The sequence below is a fragment of the Toxorhynchites rutilus genome, chromosome 1 (assembly GCF_029784135.1).
Source record: "Toxorhynchites rutilus septentrionalis strain SRP chromosome 1, ASM2978413v1, whole genome shotgun sequence".
NCBI classification, from domain to species: domain Eukaryota; kingdom Metazoa; phylum Arthropoda; class Insecta; order Diptera; family Culicidae; genus Toxorhynchites; species Toxorhynchites rutilus.
In genome coordinates this window covers 1,058,838-1,074,585 of record NC_073744.1, presented here as the reverse complement: position 1 = coordinate 1,074,585, position 15,748 = coordinate 1,058,838, and the positions used below count along the sequence as shown (strand labels likewise).

At 37.4% G+C, this 15,748-nt stretch overlaps 1 protein-coding gene across 2 annotated transcripts in view; it reads left to right on the top strand.

Annotated features, from left to right (window-relative positions):
- LOC129763475 (homeobox protein abdominal-B) overlaps positions 1–13,985 on the top strand; it is a 66,813-nt gene extending 52,828 nt beyond the window's left edge. For both annotated transcript variants that reach the window (XM_055762574.1, XM_055762573.1), the window contains exons 6-8: positions 4,078–4,234; positions 11,272–11,486; positions 11,586–13,985. In XM_055762574.1, the coding sequence (XP_055618549.1) occupies positions 4,078–4,234; positions 11,272–11,486; positions 11,586–11,774 (561 nt within the window). In that variant the 3' untranslated portion in view covers positions 11,775–13,985. The remainder of the gene's footprint in view (positions 1–4,077; positions 4,235–11,271; positions 11,487–11,585) is intronic.
- Positions 13,986–15,748: the final 1,763 nt, after the last annotated feature.

Here is a 15,748-nt window from a genome sequence, read left to right as displayed (position 1 = left end):
ACCCCTCATTGAAGCTAATCTTTCCTCAAACACCCATTTATGATATAAATATATAGAGTATCAAGATACAGAACATAGATTGAAAGAGGGTTGATTGTAATTCTTTCATAAATCGTCATCGCAAAAGCTAATCATGAATATGGTACAGATTTTTCCATAATAATTTTGCAGGTAACAATTGGTTTCAACTCAACTGATTTTATGCGTTTGATGCGGAAATTTTTCAGAAACATTACACTGCAAAATGAATTTTTGGGAATTGGTTTTTTGAACGCCCTAAATTGGACGGCCCTAATCAAACTTACATAAAAATATGAAGAATATCTGTAAACATTCCTGAAAACATACATCTAAAACAAATTTTTGGGGATTTTTTATTTATTTGGCCAGCATTTGTACGACGTCGTCCGCTGTGTAGTCGGTTCTCCAGACTTCAATTGGTAACATGCACGCAAAAAAATTCTCATAGAAAACTTCTTTCTATTCAGAGAATATGTTCTTTGCACGAAACCAAAGATTATTTAATCAGACTTGCAAAATGTGCATGAACTCAAAGCCTCTTAGTTCATGCAATTTTTGTAATGCGAACTAAATTTCAAGTTCGTTTCTGTGAAAAAGTATTCTACGAAGAAATGTTTTAGGATGAGTAATTTCTTTCCGTGCATGAAAAGAAACGAAACGAAATCAATAAATATTGCGACATCGGGTGATAGGTTTGTACATGATGTTCTTGAATTATAACATCGTGTTTGTTTTCACATGTTTATGTTTGTGTATCATTGTTCGGGTTTGGGATAGACATCCAACACTAGCGAAAACCATGTTCGAGTTCAAACAGAACCATGGAATTTTCACATCGCGTGGGTATGTGTAAGTGTTTTTCGGAAGACTGCCTATTTTATATCTGAGTCAACAACAGAAGAGGACACGAATTCAAATATTATTCTATGATAATTGTAGTCACTCCATTCGCCTTCAGGAACACTGTAACTCGAGCCATCTCACGTCATCCACGGTGCAGAATAGAGGTGGGCGGGGTGTTGGTAGAATAATCACTTGTGTTACTCTATTTTGAAGACGAATGCGAAAAAGAAAACTCATCTCAAGTCAACACCGATGAACTCTCGCCTCCTTCATAGGGGATTCTAATGTAGAGGTATGATTTTTTGAGTTTTTTTTAGCTCTGAACAAGTAAAAGAGATACTATTTTCAATTATCTTACACAACATCTTATTAATCGTTTTAGAATACTTTTTAAATTTTATAGAAATAGTAAAATTGAAAAAAATTGTTTTCATTAGTTCATGCGATAAAGAGATGTATAAAGAGTTTTCAAACACGAATTGAAATTGATCGCTCCAGTAGAACTTGAATTATCGTGTACGCCAGTTTGGAAAACATAATTTCGAGAAAAACTCGTTAGAAGTTTTGAATCGAAAACGTACTAGATTGGATGCCGCGTCACTAAAATGGCTATAACTTGTTAAATAATTAGAATTTCGAAAAATTCTGGCTAATACATTTTTGAATGTCTAAATTTTAGAAAAAATAACATAAGATTTTTTCGAATTTTTTCACTAGAATGCCCTCTGAACACTTCATCGTCCGCTAGCCTATTAATCGGCTTTTTGAATCATAGTATTAGTATATGTTCATTAAATTTACCTTCCTTTTAAACAAAAGGAATAAGCGTAACACGATATGTAACGAAAAATTAGGTTATCGGGAGCAGTGCTGCCACATTTCATTCTGTAAAAAACTAACGAAAGAAATTAAAAGAGAGGTTTTTTTTCATTTTGAATTTATTTTTATTTTTATGGATTGTTAACACGTTCGTCGCCCAACGCGACGTTTCTGAGTTTTTTTGCGGGCCCAAATTGCGGATAAATTATTAAATGAAGATCAACCATAGTTTGTAGACAATTTTTACATGATCTAGCAACATTTTCTTCAATTTGAAGACGAATTGGTAACCATATACCATGCCAAAGTCATATTCTATGGGTTTCGCAAAAAATGCAGTATAATCCTTCCATACTATAAATTCATAAAAAGTATAGTATAAACATTATAATAATATGGTTGTAATTTCAATATTTTTCAACTTATCCATTACACTTAGGCGCTTCTATCAAATTTCTATAAAAATCCTATTCAATTTGAACGAGGAAAGTATCACCCATATCTCGGGGTGACGAGGCGACGAACATGTTGAAGTCGTATCAATACAACAAAATAAATCATAAAAGGAGTTTCTTATAATCCTCTAAATTATATGATGTTTATACATGGTTTTGTTGAGCTTTGCCTGCATGCCTAGAATTTCATTCTAACAAATGCAAAATGGTATATGGTTCACCATCTGCGTAAATCTAGATATCTGCATGTGTCCACAGGTTTCCTGGTACTGCAAAACTTTAAAAGTGTCTGCCAGGGTTCAGAATAATCGGTATTATACAGATTTTTCAGACTTTTTCAAACCAAGAATCTGTAGTTACAGATTACAGATTTTTGGGTTCTCATACAGATTTACAGATTTTTCAAAACAACGATCCAACATTAGCTATGGCTTGATCTTATTTTTTCCTCATCTCACCAATTTCGTTTATATAGCATTCGAATCAGTCTGAATGAGAGTCATTTTGGCATTCATATGTAGCGTGAAGTATTGCTTTCTCATGTTCAATATAAGGGGAAAATATGCAAAAGTCTGTGTCATCGGCTAGCTTTACAATAAAAAAAAACACTGTACGTCTTTTTCCTACTAAAGCACAGTGAATGCGGTTTTCTACGTGGATACCATCAACATCATCAAATTCAGAACATCTATTACAATCTATTATACTAAAGCCAAGATTATGCTTCAAAATTGAACTTATGAATTTAATACATATTTCGATACAGATTGTTTTTTGAGAAAAAATTAAGATATGAAGATTTTTCGAAACCAAAAACACCGATTTTATTATGGCAACCCTGGTGTCTGCATTTGAGCTGACAGAGCTGTCAGTAGGATACAAAATGGGTTCAAAACTGCATACATTTCAGCTGTTTTGTTCTCGACATGTTTTCTTCAAGAACATGACCGCCTAGGACGGGCTGTGACTCAACAAATTAGTAATAAGTTAGAAGGCACTGTATACTAAACCATTTACGGTTGAAGCATAAAAATAATTCCCTGGTGGTGGAGGAGACTGGGAAAAAGAATTCAGCGTCCGCAGGAGCAAATGGCGGAATTGAAGGAGGTGATCTAAGCTCCCGTACTAAAGTGGTAGTATTCAAATTCAGAGTGCCAAGGAAAACATACCATACTAGTGGTCATTGTTTCTATAAATATACTTTTTTTGGACTAGTAATAATAGGGACCAAGCGGAAATCTGATATTTCATCAACATTCGAAAAACATGTAATTTTGAACAGACCGAATAGTATGTTGAAGCAATAAAAATATTGTGTTTCATTTTCATGATGTGCTCTTTTTTCAATCGTCCGCAAAAAATCATGAAATGGTAAATTCATCAATATAAAACTATAAAACCATTATTCTGCACCATGTTTATTTAAAAAAAATATTTTATGTAACTTTTAAAACTATGACGTAGTAATCTTTTTTATTATAAATGTCTGTTCATTTTGATTACAAAAAATAAATATTCGCTCGATTAATCGAATACTGAAAGACAATTATTCGAATGAATCGAACATTTAAAAATGACCCCACGATTAATCGATAATCGAATAAACGAAAAATTTAGACATCTCTAAAAGAGAGCGAAACCAAGCCGGTATTTAGTGAATGGCGGTCGATAAAGTATTAAGGAAGATTTGAAGTCGTGTCTTCTTCTCATATTAACTCAGGTATAAAATGGGAGCTGAAAGTGATGTGACTTCCTGAAAAGAACCGGTGACTTTGACACTACTGCCGTTTTTTTCATGTCTCTCACGGCGCAGGTTCAGGGACTGTTTCTGAATGTGTTTTTCCACATCAATCCATCAGATAGCAATGCAAACGAATGCAATTTCGAGACTAGCGTAGCCATATCTCACATTGATATATTCCTCCATTTTAACCCACAGCACCACTACTATCCAAAGTATGAAGCGGATGCGTACATTGCATCCACCGAGCGCACCCGGGCGGTAACCGCGGACGCCCCCTCGCTCCAGTCCAGCTATGACACCTACAACACCACCGGACTGCGGCCGTACTCGAGCGAAACATATCCTAATCCTGGTGAGTATCTGCCTGTCCCAAACCGAACCAAAATAAAGTCACTGACCCCGCTCTGAGCACTCGCCCAATAATATCGCGACGCGCGGAACGACTTCGCGAACAATCAAACACCGACCTACAGACCGGCCCTCCTCCCCCCATCCACCTACCTCTTCGCGAAAATCGGCCTCCACCGCCGCCGCCGTCGGAAATCGCTGTACCGCTTCTCTGGACCGCGATTTCCGGGGGGCATTTTGTGTGTATGCTCTCACTCTTTTTATGGTTTAATGGAAAAATCGATCATCGTAAACAAAACCTCTATGAGCACAAGACCGTTGAAATTGGACCTTGGTTGTCTCACAGCTGAGCCAATTTCTGTGCTTCTTCCTTGGCGGGTCATCTGGATGAAAGGATACGTGCGATAAGGAAAAATAAACCATAATGGAATCGAGGAAACGTTTTTTGGGTATGAGTCGGTGCACAATCGCACAAAAAAAAGAGTATCCTTTTTATTGCAGTTTAAGTGATGATGATTCTCAAAGTGTGCATACTTGTCGTGGAAGGTATCGCATGTTTGCATGGTTGATAGCAGGGTTAGCTCCGGGGAGACGGAAGTCGGCGTTAATTGTCGTGCGAAGGTTTTTAATGATGATCGTCTGTCGTTAAAAAAATGATTATGATTTCATTATGGGCAAATGTCTCGTCTGCGTTTGTGGGAACATGAGAACACACTTGTATTGAGATGCAAGCATATGATATCATGTTAAAAGTCGCTTTCTCTGCAAGGTGCAATTTCAATTAAACATAAGATAGTCAGAGAATTATTTTCTTCATTCAACGCCATTCTGCAAAATGTTTTTTATTGTTGTTCCTGATTTTTCTCCTCCGAGTATTCTCGCTGCATTGGGGATTGGAATTTTTGATTTGCTGTCAAGCATGCATCGTTTCCTAATCCCTACAGTGGGTCCCTGAAGATCCTCGGTCAGTGAGAATTGACGGAACCTCGCTCTCTGAAAGTTGGAACCAGAAGCTGAAGAAAAAAAGATGGGAAAATCTTGTCATGCGCACAATATGTCATTTTTCACTGGTGTGATTTCTCAGGAAAGCGTACGATAGACAGAGGACTTTTGCCGTTTTTCTTCTCCAATAGTTTCGCGAAGAAAATTTACTTCCCTTTTTGATGGGACGCGATTTGCTCATTTTGTCCTTTTTTTATAGGGTTCGATTTTGAAAAATGACTTAGTTTGTCGCGGACATGAGTTTACCCAAAAAAATTATATTTTTCTATTATTTATTAACTATCCGCTCCAGATTTGTACAATTGTTTTTGTTTACACTTGCTGGTGTAAACCAACTTTGAGTATCAATATGAAGGGAAGATCTCCGGCGTGTTTTCCCCCGATGAGTTCCATTGATACATTCCGCTCTGTTTACACCAAGATTCAGTAGACCCAATGCCATCCGAAACGCGCGCGGGACGCGATGTTTATTTGTGCTCAGCTGCAACTGCCGAGCGCAAGCCGCAAGGATTGGCGAATCAGTCCGAATGGTTCGTTCTGGTTGGCTGCCGGTTGTCTTATTGACTGCCCCAAAAAATAATAAACCAAAAAACTACAAGGTAATCTTGCCGATGCATTTCAAAGGAGAACGCTCGATGTAGAGAAGAGACACACAGAGCGCCCCCAGAGTAAACATGAAGCGAACCAGCAGTTTTGTACTCGGGAAATGGGGTTTGTAAATATTTATGAATGTTTCCTGTAAGCAACACGAGATGTTAAATCAAACAGGAACACAATTGGTGTAGGTGATATGTCGAGTTCCTGGCGAATTCGGTGCTAAGGCTTTTGCTGCGTCAGATCGTCATGGAGAAGATCGGATGAATTTTGATTTTAGTGGCTATTACATTGCTAGAATTATTTCGATATACTTTACCAAAATTTATTGTAAGACCTGATCTCGTAATTGGTTATCGGAACGCATTTTATTACATAAATTTTGACATGCTTTATGATCAGTATTATTAGAACAACTTATTCGAAAATATACGTCATCCATGTTACCGTTCTTTTACCGATGTACATCCAAAGGGTGAGAAGGTCGAATAAAGTCTTGAAGATTGACATTTTGCCTAGTATTTTTTGCCTCTTCGGACAATTGTTGTGTTTTTCTGACATCTCTGATAGATAGATTAGGATCACGCTTGCCACTCTGTTTCTGGTTGTTGCGGCATCTTGGATTCGGTATCCTCCTGGTTTTCGAGTACTTTAATAACGATTGTAATACTCGATTTGAGTGATTTTGGGAATGGAAATATTTTGGATATTGTTTTCGCAAGATATTTTTTTGAATATGTTATTCCTCTAGCTTTGATGTCATTCAGAAAAGAGAAAATAACAATAAAAGCGAAAATTACATAAATGGAGGGTTTACATTAACGAAATATAAGTGAAAAAAAAAACAAATTCGTGTCGTTTTGACCTATAATTATAACAAAACTATAAGTTGTCAAAAATTTTTAATATGGGCGCCATTTGGACAGCTGTCGCTTGCTTTGTATTTAGTTTGATTTGAAATTTTATCATGAATAGACTGACGGTTGAACAATGTCTGAAAGCTGAAGTCAGCCAACTGTAACAGGTGAGCATCTACAGGGCCATAATTACCGACTTTTTGTTCCACTTTTAATGTGGAGGAGCTGTTGATCCAACACGGTGGTGCAACGTGCCACATGTTACATGTCACAACAGATTTTTGAAAGAAACATTCGGCGAACGAATAATTTAGCGTAATTGATCCCAGACTAGACTTCCAAGAGCATGAGATTTAACACTGTTGAAATATTCTTCGTAAGGATATGTCAAGTCCCTGGTTTACGTCAATGAGCCGTGATTGATGTTTTGAAAGACAACATTCGTCGCGTTATCATTGATATACGGCATCTATGCTGCAAAAAGTCCTCGAAGAACCTGCCAAGCTGAGTATATGTCGGAAAACATATTCAAATAAAATGGCAGAGCATTACCTCACTGATAAATCCATATTCTTGGCAGTCAACACAAATTATCTATTATCGATTAGCGTTGGATTTGGGTATTCGGGATTCAATGTTGTCGAATGCCATGTTAGCGAGCATTTTTGTCAAGTAAGCCATACGTGAAATATCGGAAAGGCGTGGGTGTGTGGAATTTCGATCTCTATTTCGTTCATATTTCTAGTTCAGAACCTCATCTATCGGTTTTTATCGCAAATTGGAACGTTTTTGAAGCAGAATTAATAACGAAAGAAAAAGTTGATGGAGAGAGAATCGATACTTAGTTGAGATTTGCGCGAATGTATTTTGACTGGCAAGCCCTAAGATACGGGTGATCACAGTGCAAGTCGAAAAGTCGACGAATATCGAAGAAATAGTAATTTGTACTATTAGAGGCGACTGAACTGCAAAGTTTGAAGCCTCTTCAATATAAAAAAGTCGAGTCAAGATTTGTATTGAACTCTCGCTTCAGAAAGTGAGCAGGCAACAACCACAAACAGAGGTTCGGTCGAAGGGAAGTACGAGAGCGAAATCGCTTCGGATAGTGTATTGTGAATGAACTGCGTCGGTTTTTATACCGTCAGGTGGAGAGTGTTCGGATATTATTGCATCTCACGCACTTATTGTTGTTTTTATGCTTAGTCAAAGGCTGATAATGGTGTTGCTGATGGAACAAATATATAATTACACAGTGTTTGTCAGCAGCAAAACAATACCACCGCGATAATTGCTGATTTTCATCTTCCAGAAGAAGAAGAAGAATGTTTGCGATGCATATTCAGTACAGTGTGCATTGACAAAAATGAAACAAATTGCGACATATGGTCAGCACTGTCCACGCGAGGGTGAGAATGAATAAAGAATCAACCATTTTATCCGCTTCGACGAAACCGAGCGAGTGGGTGGCTTTCGAAAAACAGAGTGTCACCTTCATGGGACCGGAGGAAGGGCAGCATGCGCTTCTGGAGTTATTCTTCTTTATGTATATGAGCGTTGATGGTGCCTGGTCGTGCCGGATTGCCAGGTCGGGGATCTGCTTGACGTCCGCATTAATGTACGTCTCGTTGTCCATTACGATGCATTTCGGCTGCACCAACCACTCGCGGTACAGCTTCCTAGTGCGGGATTTGGCCACTGTATTCTGTTCATCGGTTCGGTTAGGCGCATTCCATACCTTGAAGACATGTAGTCCAGCCCGCTTCCTTGTCTGTATACGGAAGAATTGACCTTCTTGGCCACGTCCCGAATCGAAAGGTTCGAAGTGCGCTTGAAGTAATCTCTCACCTTCCTTGCCTTCACGGGGTCGGTCGTCTTCGCTTTTCTTTCGCTGTCAGCTCGCCGCTGGGTCGAATGCTCGATTGCTAACTGTTTCGCGATGCACCTGTGAGACTGGCCTGGATTTTTTACGACCGTGCCCATATTTTTTTTTGTCGAAGCACTTCTTGCTTGGAAGCCATCTCGATAAACACTTGAAAGATTGTGTTTTGCATGTAAACATTACATTCTAAACCAGTTTTATTCAAAATTTTATCAATTTTTAAAGCTGAAATGAAAATTTATACACAAAAGAAAGTTTTCGAAAAGTTTCGAGTTTTTTTTCGAGTACAATATTTACGAGCATTGTAGGCATACCGTTTAAAACATCGCGTTAGCTAGTTAGAGTGAGATTATAAGGACTGTAAATCAAACGGTCGCTACATTCTTATGTGCCTTAAAATTGTATCGACATAATTTTTTTTTTCGTTTTTTTAATCATATGATTAGCACTAGAATTATCATTTTTAATTTTGTTATGTTTTAGGCATTGCAATAATCACTTGTTCTAATTTTGTGATACGAATTTTCTTAATTGATTTCCTACTACATATTGAATATTTACGTAGAATTCCTGATTAAATGAAAACGAAAAAAAATATCAGGGGGTTGTTTCCAAGACACGACCGCTTAGGACGTAGGACCACGCATTCGCTTCATTTAATCAGTTTGTTTATCATTTAAGATATTATTCGTGAATGCAAAGGAATTTCATAAATCATTCTTTACAGGATTATTTTCGGTGAGTCTGAAAAGGGTAAATCATTAACCCTTGGCTTTGCAGAAGCAATTCTAGAAGCAGCGTTCAAAGATTATTTCGTTCAACATCTTTGGAAAGTTAGATAAATTTTGTCGAATGATGATAGCAGAGTGAGTTTCTCACATTAGTTCTCCATTGTATCAAATATGATCAATGTACAGGGGATAAACAAAATGAATTAGACTGGAGAAATTTCGTCAATGGTTAAACAGCCTCAACTCTTTAAAAATATATTTTTTATATTTATTGAGATGCAACTGGAGGAGGGGAAAATATATCTAGCTCTATCAGCTTTATTTTTTAATTGTGGCTGGTGGATATTGAAATATGTTCCAGATTTTCTTGTGGTATGCTGAAAGCTGCATTTTTTTATCGCTTGTAATCATTCCCAGTACGAAATTTTATTCAGGTTTTTATTGCTATCAGAACTAGACCCTTTACGAGTTTAATGGGAGATTTTTTCGCAAATGAAACTTCTTCCGACATGTGTATGCTCGAAATTGCCATGCCGGATACATTCTGGCATGTTTTTGACGTTGAAAACTCAACCAGGCACTATGACGCAACGTTGAGACGACGAAGTTCCTAGACAAACATTAGTGTCATCGATGAAGAAGCTGGAGATATTTGATTTCACTTTCATCGATTCCAATCAAGTTAAACACTGACGTTGAACAATGTATGATTTGACGAGTTGATCAGATTTGAAAGCATCTTTGACTGTCACAAATTTCGATTATGATGATTGACTAAAAAGTTTTTTTTTTCTGAAAAATGATTTTTCGCGTCTAGGAGCGTGACATTTATTCATTTTAAAGTTTAGAAAAAAAAGTATTGAGTTGTTGAGTGTCACCAAGTATTCTGTTTAGGGTAAATTAAAATCCACCCAGGATATCATGCACCTGCTATGTTATTCTATTATTGGCTACAATGTATTACCCAATTACCGCCCGTAATAATTTACTTAACCATAACCACCCACCTTCTTCCTTTTGGTGAGCGGCTTATCTGCGCCATCTGCTTCTCCCGCCACTTTATCTTAGCTTCATTGCTCACTCGCAAACGATGTAACTACAAACACGGGTTTTTATTGAAATTATGGCAATTAATTTAATTTTTATGTTTGGCAATAATTCATAAAAATAAAATCGTTTGCACTAAAGCCACAAGTTGCAGGAAGAGAAAAAAAAACTGGGTAAAATACTCGAGGTTATGTTTACTACAAAAGTTGCACCCACTGCCGGAGTGCCAATTACATGTGTGTGAGTAGGATATATGAGTGTGTGTTTGTGTCGATTGAAGCTCAACACTGATGTTCGCGTTTCATTTTTTATGGTCGGTACCGAAACATTTATTGTTACAACCTGTTTATTGTCTATTCTCCCGGGAGGATATCATCTTGCTGCGGGTGCAGCTAATTGTTGACTTGTTTTATCTTAAAATCGGGTTGTTGCGAAAGTCGATCTTCACACCAATGTGACAAATGATCGTGGTCGATGGATGGCTTAAAGTCAGGTGTTGGTCGTTTTTATGTGGTCTCTTTCTTCGATGAATAATTGAAATGTTAAATTAATTTACTACCCACTTGAGGGTAGGCATGAGATGAGATTTTTGTGTGCGTCTGAATAAGTGGGCTATATTGAAGAACCCATATCGTAAAAAGTGGCCATTAAATGCGGAAATGGCTTTTCCAAATGACCGTCGCTTATTGGTTGTGGATGGTTTATTAGCTGGGAGGATATCGGTCATGTTTTGACGGCGATGATTTGTTTTCGTCAACCTTTTGCTTTGCTGCGGTGGTTTCGTGTCACGGATTAGATCTGCTAGTTAATTGCCGCGCGGTGGCTCAAAGTGCTACATTGTAACTAAATTGTACCTATCTGAGAGCCACACTAATGATTTGTTTTTGTTTTCTTTTCCTTTTACCATGCACTCGTCTGGTTCTCGATGTAGTTGGTTCAAGCCTCTCGGTGGGCGTAGGCGGCGTCGGTTCTTGTACACCGTCCAATCCTCTCGAATGGACCGGCAACGTGACGGTGCGGAAGAAGCGAAAACCGTACTCGAAGTTCCAGACGCTCGAGCTGGAGAAGGAGTTCCTATTCAATGCCTACGTCTCCAAGCAAAAGCGTTGGGAGTTGGCCCGAAACCTGAACCTAACCGAGCGACAGGTGAGTAATCATTGAAATGCTCTCAAATTTTTGCATATCTCACATGAACGATGAACATTTCTTCAATCGATAATGCGTTCATTGTCTTCCTCGTTGCAGGTGAAAATATGGTTCCAAAACCGACGGATGAAGAACAAGAAGAACTCTCAGCGACAGGCTTCCCAGAACAATAGCAGCAGTAGCAGCAACTCGAGTCATAACCACGCCCAGCAGCAATCTCATCATAACCCTCACCATCTGAACCTGGGGTTGGGCATGCCACTGCATGGGTCAAAGATGCATCAGTGACCCTTGGAGCATCACCAGGACGACGCCAATGGACAGCTGAAAATGGAAATGTGTGACGTCCCAACGGCTCCCATGTGCAGTCACATTCCGCATCCGCATCTAATCAACTATCACCACTAAACGATGGCAGATGAATGGGTGGATGGATGGGAGTCATGACTGGGAGTGTCCTCCTTGATAATACGTAAAAAACATGCTATAATAACAAAAAACGTGCAAGCCAGGCCACCAATATTAAGCTTTTCCAGTGTGTGTCGTCGATGTGTGAGGGAAATTAAAAATAAAACAATTAATTGAAACTAAAATCACATTGAATGTATATAGTACAATTAAGTTAAACGAGTGAGGAACAGGAAGGAAAGGTTTTGCTTTTCTAGAAAAACGTTTAAATTCTTAAAAAGTTAGTGACTAATTAGGGCATGCAAAATTCATTGATTGAAATTGCGTAAAAAAGTATGAAAAATGGAGAATTCTCTTTCCTCGGTTATAGGTTTACATAAAAGTCAAAAGAGAGAAGAGAAAAAAAACTCGTAGAACAAGTGGAATTTTGCGAGAAGCGCAAAGAAGGCAAAAAGCATGTGATTATTATTTTAGCTGAATAGTTTTCGTCCTTCATTTACTTGTTTCAGGTTTCCTCCTCACACAAGCAGTCAGTCAGTAGCGGAGTTTTCAGCTCGATTTTTTGCTCAGTTTCACTTTGGTTAGAACGTGTGCACGAGCATATGATTCGCTGTGAACCTCTCGTTGATTTTCTCCTTTTTTTACATGGGTTGAAAGTTTTGCACTTTAGAGGGGCAAGCGCGGGAGATAATGCTCGACGCTGAACTTAGTTCAAATTCTTTCGATAACAAAAGAAGCAGAAGACTCTTGTATTAGTTTTATAATATGAGTTGCGGTAGACGAAGTATATCGAAAATCCTTTTCACTCAACTGTCCCACTGTAGATCGAATCAGTAACGTTTCATTAATATTTATTTTATAGTTGTTCAAAAATTTATCCTTCGAGACACAATCAAACTATATGTGCACTTTTCTTCTTCCAGTTTAATTTGTTGAGTTTAAAGTTTGCAAGTTTTTCGTTAGGTTTTAGAAAAAGTGAATGTGTTCCATTATACCTGTTTTTTGCTCACATATATACACATCCGCGAAATAGGAAATCAAAATACAAACACCGTAAGGCAACGCATAAAAGTGCGGAACGATGAATGAAAAAAACTGCCCCCTCCTCTCTTGTTTACCAGTTATCAGTTGTATTGTTTTATAGCTTTTACTATCCAACGTAACATTAGGAACTCTACCGGGATGATTGCAAATTTCTGTCGTAATGAGAAAAACCTTTTATTTATGTATTCTAATTTGTACATACATACTATATATGGAAGCAACCATTTTGGATCTAAGAAAAAACAGATTAGTCTTAAGGGTACTAGTGCTAAAATAACGTAATGTAATCTATAGACAGAAGAGAAAACAAATATTAAGAAACTTAAATCAGAGCAAGACATCATTATTCCTATATATAAAGATCAGAAACAGTTTTGAAATTATAAAATGTGCTCAAATTTTTCATAAAACATACCACAAAACTTTAGAGGAAACGATGTTGTTCGGAAGGAAATCAAGTTTGAAACAAAGAAAAGCAACATAATCGTACTGTTACAAAGAAGCAGCTACCCCCTAAACTAGATTAGTCACCCTCCACCAGCAGCCATAATGTTTAGATTCCGTTTTGGAGCCGTACTAAAACCTTAAACTCGAAGCCCAGTAATCGTGTATAAGAACGTTAAACCTCTCGAGCGAATTTCAGCGAAATAAACGCTACCGTAAAGTTTGTTGTCAAGCTATTGTTTGCATAAAAACGGAAACTTTTCAGGATAAAAAACTTTCATTGGCAACATATTTAGGATGCGTAGTGAAAATAGAAAAAAAATCATGTAAATAGTACTTTTGGTAGGTCGCAATAGAGAGAAAAAAATGAAAATCTCTAGCATTGATGAAAAAATTACAACCGACACAAAAGGGAAAGTTGAATAAAATCAGTAAATATACAAAAATACCGAGAAGAAAATTCAATTAACGGTTCATTCATGCTTAACCTTTCGAGGTAAAATGTGAGGAAGACTAATGGAAAAATAAAAAACAAAGTAACTGATGTAATGAGAGAACATTTTAACTATTGTAATTTAAAATTAATTAGTTTTAATATAATGACTTTAAATAAACGTATTAATATATTAACGGTGGATTTTTTCTTTGATTGGCGAATAGTGGAGTGGAAACTTTAACTTGTGCAGAAGGCAATTAGCAGTTCTTTGCTGAAATGCTCCGCAACAACAGCATATATTAATTGCGTAGCAGCGTGTTCGGAGCGCTTCCTCCCATTGCGTGCAGCTCGATCTACGCCCCTCATTTTCTCTCCGTTAATCAGAAATAGAAAAAGGTAATGGCGAGCGTAGGAAATCGCAGCGATAACGCGACTCCTTTTTCGAAAGTCGCCTCCTACCTTTGGGCAAATGGGAGGTGACTTAATTATACACGAAACTAACGAGCTGTTTGGTGTCGCTACACGATTCAATCGGCGAAATAGTTACAATTTTTAGCGTGAAAGAAAATCTCTTTCACTGAATACGATATTTTGGGGCAGCGAAAGTTTTGGCAATGATTGTGAGGAAAACAAAGTTACCTCAGTTGTTTAATGAATTTTGTGCGAATTTTCATAATACCGTGTTTTGAAGCCGTTGCTAATGTTTGACTAAAAATAAATAATAATATATCAATGAAGTAGCCCAGCAGTTTGGAATCGATTTTTCTCTGTTCGTTCTATCCAAGCTTTTTTGGTTGTTTTTTTGTTTGTTTTTTTTTTGGGAAACAATACATAACATCTGGAATGTTACTGGTAAGTTCTTCCTGGAACCCGAAATGAAATTTCATTGTAAAAAAAACCGTGTGGGTAATGTCGGGGACACAATCGGAGTGACGTAGAACTTGTTGAAAATTTTGTTTTATTTTATTCTTCTGCATGAAGTATTATTATTTCGGGCATCACTTTAAAATGCATGTATTGTAATAACTCTTTTGTGAAAGGTTTGGTGACTCTGGAAAGCGCCAATGAATTCATTCTTGCCAATGCACTTTTCTAGAAAAATTGAATGCAGCCACAGACAATTTTGCATCAGTATAATCAATGTGTGTTGGATCGATTAAACGAAAGCGACGAGCTGTGTTGCCACATTTTTATCTGTATCAGAAGGGTAAAAAATCTTCCTCATCTGTACTTTTCCTTTAAAAAATCTTTAACCAAAAATTTGTACCATCGGCAATATTCATCGTAGATTTACTTACTACAAATACATGCATGAGGCACAAATCTGTTCTTCAACCCAGCTTCACAGATACGTTTTATTTTGTTTTCATCGATACCAAAGATGCATCTCTAGTGATTTCAAGTAATAATACTGACGAAAATAGAGAGGAATTTCACACGCGGGAAAATCTGTACCAATCTGTACTTTTTGACGAAAATCTGTAATTTTTACCGTACAGAATCTGTACCAAAAATAACGAAAAAATCTGTACCTTTCCAGATAAATCTGAGTTACGGTTGTCCGTTGGATGAAAACTCGTTGGTAGTTTTCGGAAAGCAACTGCCAAATTTATATGTTTCAACTGGCGGTAGAATCACAAGGGGGGTGGCTTACAATACATTTTTTTGTCTGTATTCAAATTATATTCCACTGTTACTCTAATTGCTCTTTTTGGTCGGAACCATTTGAGAAGCACGAAACGTGGCACGTAGTGCGTTTGAACAATGCTTGACATTTCACAATTATTCAATTGTTTTTCTCAAGAAAAATAAAATTTTATTCATTGTGATAGATGCGTAACAATATTTCCTACCAATTGATGCAAACATCTACAGTAGAATCCTGATTATTCGCGAAATGGTCGGGCAAGGCCACCGCGTATAACGAAAA